This window comes from Mastigoproctus giganteus, chromosome 5 (genome assembly GCF_048544385.1).
Source record: "Mastigoproctus giganteus isolate SK-2022 chromosome 5, ASM4854438v1, whole genome shotgun sequence".
NCBI lineage: Eukaryota > Metazoa > Arthropoda > Arachnida > Uropygi > Thelyphonidae > Mastigoproctus > Mastigoproctus giganteus.
Window position 1 is genome coordinate 208506246 of NC_143579.1, and position 7965 is coordinate 208514210.

At 38.7% G+C, this 7965-nt stretch overlaps 1 protein-coding gene across 1 annotated transcript in view; it reads left to right on the forward strand.

The window, feature by feature from the left end:
* The window catches only part of LOC150086050 (mitochondrial ribonuclease P protein 1 homolog), a 28870-nt gene extending 21293 nt beyond the window's left edge, over positions 1–7577 (forward strand). Inside the window, exon 3 of the mRNA XM_090374782.1 lies at positions 6611–7577. Coding sequence (XP_090230908.1) covers positions 6611–6755 — 145 coding nt within the window. The 3' untranslated portion in view covers positions 6756–7577. The remainder of the gene's footprint in view (positions 1–6610) is intronic.
* Positions 7578–7965: the final 388 nt, after the last annotated feature.

Consider the following 7965-nt stretch of genomic DNA (forward strand, 5'->3'; position numbering starts at 1 on the left):
AACCACTAGGTGGCAGTGATCACAGTGTGTTGAAGTGGGATTTACTCAAGGAGGTAACTACCATCAGAGGTAAAGGGAAGGGTTTTTGTTTTCGTAAAGGCGACTATGATGGTCTGAGACGGTATTTAAATTCTATACAGTGGGACCAACTGATGATGTTACCAACAGCAAACTCAAAATGGGAAGCATTCAAGGAACTAATCTTGGAGGCTACCAGGCTTTACATACCAACTAAGAAATATTGTTCAAGGTTTAGGCCTAAATGGTTGTCAGATGAACTAATGAGACATGTGGCAGAGAAGAAAAATGCATGGGATACATACAAATTAATGGGTGACATGGAAGCCTATGATAGATATAAGTTGGTCTGTAACCAAGTCACAAAGGAGATTAGGCAGGCAAAGGCAGACTACGAAAAATCCTTGGCAAAGGATGCAAAGAAAAACAGAAAAGAGTTCTTTACATATTTAAACTCAAGAAGGAAAGGGATGAATCAGATTGGTCCACTGGATATTGATGGTTCAACAGTTGAGGATCCTGCTCAGGTGGCTAACAATCTAAACGAGTATTTTGCATCTACATTCACGCATGAGGAGTTATTCAGGAAGGAGAATGATGTAGGTAAAGTAAACATTGGCAGTGAGCTGGATGATTTTGTAATAACTGAGAGGAAAGTGGAGGAGAGATTGTTGAGGATAAACATAAAAAAGGCACCTGGGGTGGATGGGATCTATCCAGTTATATTAAAGGAGGCAGCAAAGGAAGTAAGCAAACCCCTAGCCATAATTATGAGAGCTTCTTTGGACTCAGGGGAGGTACCCATAGACTGGAGATGTGCAAATGTAACCCCAATTCACAAAGGAGGATCAAAGGCTGACACAAGTAATTATAGACCTGTTAGTTTAACTTCTGTTCCAGGTAAATTAATGGAGGCACTGGTTAAAGAAGCACTGCAGGATCATCTAGACAAGAATTCAGTTATAGCTCAGACGCAGCATGGTTTTGTTAAGGGCAGGTCTTGCCTGACCAACTTGATTGGATACTATGATGTAGTCACAAAAGAACTGGATGCAGGGAATAACTTTGATATTATATATTTGGATCTTAGAAAGGCTTTTGATACTGTTGCACATGTAAGACTGCTGCACAAATTGGAGCAGTGTGGCATTGGAGGCAAATTGCTGCTATGGATAAGGGGATGGTTGAGTGGCAGAAGACAGAGAGTGGTAATCAATGGACACTGCTCAATGTGGACTAATGTTATTAGTGGAGTTCCTCAGGGTTCAGTGTTGGGTCCGTTGTTGTTTTCGGTGTTTATGAATGATATTGATGATGGGATATCAAGTTTAATGTCCAAGTTTGCAGATGATACAAAGGTTGGCAGGGTTGATAAGGACACTACTGATGCTATGCTGCTGCAACAGGATCTGGAAAGGTTGAACAGATGGGCTGAGAGGTGGCAAATGAAGTTTAACATTGACAAATGTAAAGTACTACATATGGGAAACAGTAACCCCAGAGCAACGTATCAACTCTGCGGTACTACACTGACAGTGGTGGAGAATGAAAAGGACCTGGGGGTAATTGTGAAGGCAGATATGAAGTTCTCTGACAGTGCAGACGAGCTGCAAGAGTAGCTCATGGTGTCTTGTCAATGATATACAGGAATTTTTCTAGCAGGGATAAGGAGGTGATTATTCCCTTGTATAAGGCAATGGTTAGGCCACATCTTGAGTACTGTATACAGGTCTGGAGGCCTCATTTCAAGAAGGATGTAGAGCTGCTGGAACGGGTACAGAGAAGGGCAACAAGATTAGTGAATGGAACAAAGGGTTGCTCTTACGAAGAAAGGCTTAAGTTTTGCAAATTACAGAGTCTGGAGACTAGGCACCGGCGAGGTGATCTGATAGAGGTGTATAAGGCTTTGAATGGTTTGAGCATGCTCAATGCCAATGGGATTCTTCATCTTGCTCAGAATAATCACCTCAGAGGGCATAAATTCAAATTGAGGAAGGACGGATGTCGGATAGATGTGCGGAAATTTGCCTTTGGCCAGCGGGTGGTTGGTTGGTGGAACCGACTTCCATCACTTGTTGTTCAAGTTGATAGCCTAAACAAATTTAAAGCTCAACTGGACAGGTATTTCGAACGAACGGAGGGGTGAAATGGGAGTGGTGTGTGTGTTTTTTTTTTTTGGCTGATGCTGAATAAGCTTGCTTTCTTGCATCCTATGCCTCTACTAATGCTAATGGATCTTGCCTTAGGTTAAAAGCTGAACGGGGTGCCAAAAGAAAGATTAAATAATTGCCAACGTTACCGTCATTCACAGTAGGGTGCAATTTTTCATTCTTGCCTCAGGTACTGAAATGGCTCGGCATGACCCTGGACCACAGCATGGATTCATTGTGTGGTCGGGAGCATTACCTGACCAATCTAGTTAATTGTTACGAGAAGTCATAAAACAGTTGGATGCAAGAAACAATTTTGACATTATTTACCTTGACTTTTGTAAAGCTTTTCATATGGTTCCCCATGGAAGGTTATTATATAAATTGGAGCAAATTGTAATTAATGGCAAGTTCCTTCTTTAGATCAAGTACTGGCTAAAAGGTAGGACACAGGAACAGCCATAAATGGAGTTGTTGAGGGATTGGTGTCTGAAATGGTCTGAAAAATGGCAAGTGAAGTTTGATGCTTCTAATTGTAAACTTTTGCACCTAGGGAACAGAAATCCAGGAGATTATTTATAATGGGGGGGGGTTAAAATCAGTTCAGGATGAAAGCCTTGGGAGTTATGAAAATGAAATTACCCATGCAGCGTAAACAGTCATCTAGGAAGGCACTTGGTGTCCTATGATATATATAGGACTTTTACAAGTTGAGAAAAGGCTGTCATTAGCCCTTTGTATAAGACGATAGCGGGACCACACTGAGAATACCATATGAAGAGCTGGAGGCCATGCTTGAAAAAATACTTGGAGAAAATATTGAAAAAAGGTACCCAGATTGGTAAGAGGTTGTTAATCAATTTCCACATGAAAATTACTTAGAAAATACAAACTGTATGACTACTAGACATCTCAGTTGGTGGTGGGGGGTGAGCGAGGCCTTGAGAATCAGTAACATTAACAGGGGATATATTTTCACCCGCAAAGGAGAGAGCAAAACTGGGAATAAATACAAAAATTTTGGGGAGTGACAGAAGGCTGGATCTCCTAAGGTTTACTTTTAAGTAGCTTTTTATAGATAATTGGAATGAATTGCCTGCCACATTTGTTGAGATTGATGGTTTGATCAAGTTTTAAAGTGGAATTAGATGGGCACTTTTTTTTCATTGACAGAAGAGACACTGATCATTTAGCCATTATAATACTAATACTAATCAGATTGATGTCTGGTAGCTGGGAAGACCATTGTAATAGACTAAATTTATTCTCATGTTCCTGGAAACAGTGGCACCTTCGTAGCCAGGTGGCCAAGAGCAGCAGTGTGTAGCACACGCTTCTTGATTAGACCGGGGTTCGAGCCCGTGACCACCGAATACGGAGGATGCAAAAAGGTCAGGGAATGACCACCGCATATCCCCGGGGCAATATGGCCTTAGTTGCTAATGCTCCTAAAAACCAAATAACAACAACCTGGAAACAGTTTTGTAAAATTCTGTCCTTATGACACTGCATTATCCTGTTGAAGGATCCATTCACATATATACACAGCAGCCATGAAGGGATGTGCCTTATCAGAAACAATTTCCAGATAACTTGTCACATTCAAATGTTGCTTCGCTGGTATCAAGTCACCAAGTGTGCAAAACAAAAACACTCCATGGTCTCGTGTGGGCGCCTCCGTAACCAGGTGGGAAGGAGCAGCAGTGCGTAGCACGCGCTTCTTGATTAGATTGGGGTTCGAGCCCGTCACCACCAAATACGGAGGATGCGGAAAGGTCGGGGGAATGACCACCGCATATTCCGGGAGCAATATGGCCTTAGTTGCTAATGTTCCTAAAAACCAAATAACAAACAAACAACAAAACAAACATGGTCTCGTGCTGTTTTTGCCATATTCTGGTTCTCCCATTAGTGGGAAACAGCAGAATGTGGAATTCCTCAAACCACGCAACATTTTTTCACTCCACCAGTTTTGATGGTCTTGAAACATAACTGTGCCTTCTTTATTTGCCGACGAAGCACAACATGTTTCAGTTTTTGGCTGCAATACACAATCTCTGACACGGTATGATTTGTTGTGCATTTAGAAATGCTTCTTAGGTTATCACTGTTATTACTGGGTTGTTAGACTAAATGTAACCTTTCTGTTTCCCTGCACAAGCTTTTTCATCTTCTGTTGGTCTATTACATCATCAAGCTGTTTCTGATCACAGGGTTACTGGTGACTATATTATTTGATTATTGGACAAATCTTGATATACCTTGGTCACAGTTTTACATGGAAACCGATGTATAATGGTGACCTTATGAGTATCTTGATGAGCCAGTATGAGTATCTTGGAAACTTGCAGTTTCCAAGATACTCATACTGGCTCGTTTGCCTTTAACTGCTTGCCATATTCAAAATCACTTAAAGCTTACACATATCTGCCCACTTGCTTTATATCGTATAGTAAAAACATGGGATGTTTTTAGTGCCATGCCAATAAATCAACTCTTTCTGTATCACCTGTCTATCCTCTAATACAGGGTGTCAAACTCATTTGGGCTGCGGGCCATTTCCCATTAAAAGGAACCCAAATGAGGAAAGACTTTGAATAGTAGGCTGTAGAACTCGGAAACTAGACAGACACCTTATTGATAAGACTGTGAGAGATGAAAGTAGAATAAACAAGGATGAAATTTTTACTCTTATAAATGATTCCAGAACTCTGAGCTGTAATCACCTTTATTACATATGTAGTTCAGATATTTCCACATCTAATGCAGTTTCTTATAATTAGAAGAGTTATTATTATGAACTATTACTTGCTATATGTAAGCATTTATTTTTTAACAGTAATATAATTTAATTTTGTGAAGACAAATTCATGTCTATTTATTGTTTTGTTGTCGACTTCGAGAACAAAACAATAAATACACCTATTCTTATTCTCTACTAAATTCTGAAATTTCAAATTAATGATGAAAAAAAAATAAACAATTTTGACTTCATTTAGATGTATTCTTTTTGATACAGGGTGTCCCATAAGTCTGGAATCATATGTAAAAATAACTAATTCATATATTTTCATCTTGCAGCCCCCAAATGTCTTTGAGTAAGAAAGAACAAGTCCAGATAATTCTTCTCATAGGAAATCGGAGTCAAAGAGAGAGGGGGGGGTCAGAGTTTGCCGCCTTATTTAATAGACTGCATCCAGACCGTGAACCAATTAACACTTAGCTATGTTAGCTAACGTGTTACAAAGTTCAGTAAGGTCCATAGAGGATAAACCTCACAGTGGACCTTTGTGAAGAGCCACCAACAGTGACATGAAAACTGCTATCTCCTTGCTCATTTATGCAAAAGTCTCTTTGAAGATCCTCTCAGACAAGAATGTTGAAAAGCAGTACTCACTGTATCCTTACGGTTCACAGATGGCATTCAACTAAACTTTAGATCTTGCAGAAATTAAGCAAAGATGGTCCAGACTTACAAGTGGAATTTGAATGGGCTAGAGAACAATATAGTCAAAATAAAATTTCTTATCCACAATTTTTGTTTAGTAGTGAAGCTCCTTTTTATGGAAATGGTGAGGTAAATTGACAGATCTACTGGTTTCAAAACAACCCTCATTGGTTTACCCCATTGAAGGAAGAAGAGCTACTTGTGTGATGTGGAAAGACCACTTCATAGGGCCCTTCCTTTTTTTTTTTTTCAAGGATATGTCTGCATATACCTGTTTACATATGCTCAATGTGGAAGCATTCCGTAGTGTTTTGAATGAGGATGGAGACTTTCTGACATGATTCCAGCAAGATGGTGCTCCTGCACATTACAACATCCACGTAAGATAGTTTCTGCACTTTCTGCACCAACAATTTCCTGAAAATTGTTTAGGACATTGAGGGCTTGGGGAATGTCCAGCGAGAAGTGCTGATCTGATCTCACACTGTTTACAGATTTCCGTCAGTACATTATTGGTGCATGCAACACCATTAGGCGCCTCCGTAGCCAGGTGGGCTGCGTAGCACATGCTTCTTGATTAGACCGGGGTTCGAGCCCGTGACCGCCAAATACGGAGGAGGTGAAAAGGTCAGGCGATGACCACTGCATATCCCCGGAGCAATATGGCCTTAGTTGTAATGCTCCTAAAAACCAAATAACAACAGCAACACCATTACTCCTGACTTCATTCACTGTGTGCTTGTTGGCTGAGTATCTTGTCTGGTTTTGGGAATCAGGAACAGTGGTGGACACACTGAGCATATTCAGTGAATAAAAGTGTTTGTATTGACATTTTTTATTTCTCCAATGATTCCAGACTTATGAGAAAACCTGTAGTTAATTTATTTCAGTGATATTAAGAAATTGGAAGGATGCTGTTATTTATATCATTTACAAATGTAAAAACAAATTAGTTGTAACCTATCTTTAACATATTTCTATTATTTCTTTGTAGTTGGGGTTGTGGTTCAAAGTCCTTGACTGTTAATCAGATGCTTCAGGTAATGTTAGAGATGAAGAATACAGGTGACTGGGACAAAGCACTAAAGTTTGTTCCTCAAAGAAAACTTAAAAAAAATATTGAATATTTTGGTTTATAAAAAAAACAGTTGTTTTGTTATGGTATGATTAAATTCTATAAATGCACCTTTTGTGGAAGAGGACATTGGTGATATCCGCAGTTTTACCTGCATGGACTCTTTCCTAAATTTAATCAGCCTTTTACTGCAATAGTTTTTGAAGTGATTTTTTTTAGTTTTTATACTGAAATTGTGTACTTGGACCTGTCAGACACACCACCACCACCATCTTTGAAACTACATATATGACTTTTGCTTGAAGAATGGCAGAGAACTGGTCAAGTGCCAATACTGCATTTATTTAAAGTTCCAGGTTACTTGTTTTCCCTCTCCCACTAGTTCAGTAAATATTCACTATCTTACCCTAGTTGTTTTTGAAATATTATTGTTTTCACATTGTAAAGATGATAACAGAAAACTTGATATTCTCTCAAAATGGCCATTACTCTACCGCAGCGTTTCCCAATTAAATTTAGTCGTGGAACCCTTTTATATTTTGTACAGCATAACGGAACCCCTTAAGTATTTTTAGCATAGCACAAAAAAAAAGAAAGAAATGTACCGCAGGCGAAAAATTTTCTTGGTTCGAGGTAAAATACCTTTAAATTCTTTGTTTATTATTATTAGTATAAAAAAATACAAAAAACGTTCCACCACGCGAAATACAGATCCAAACACGGAGCGTAACCAATCACAGCCATTTGCGTGTCATTTCCTAGTACACTGTTGTTCAAAATTTAAGGACCAGTCAGGTTTTCACCTGTAGCTTCTCATTGGAGTGGCCTGGATATGGGAAAAGCATACCAAAGGAACCTCGTGAAGTACCTTGTCATGGAATTTTGCATGTTGTAAAGGGTACAAAATTCGAAATAAATTTTGAAGTAAACCTGAAAAACGGAAGTAACTAATAGTATCAAATATATATAATTGATAATATACATCATAAGAAGAAATGTTTGTACGTGTGGATGTTTGAAATCTTGTACCTAAAAGAGTCTTTTAAATTGGACAGTGGAAGAGACTGATTCTTCTATTTTATGTTAAAGGACTTTTTTGTAATTTTCAGCAGAATTATTTTTTTTAAATAAAAGGTATAAAGCACACAACATGTTTTTAACTTCTTTTAAACTAAAAAAGTCGCCTACAATATAAGTATTGCAGTCCATTAAGAAAATTGTTATCATTATTATTGGTATTGCAGCATATATATTTAATAATGAACAGTATAATT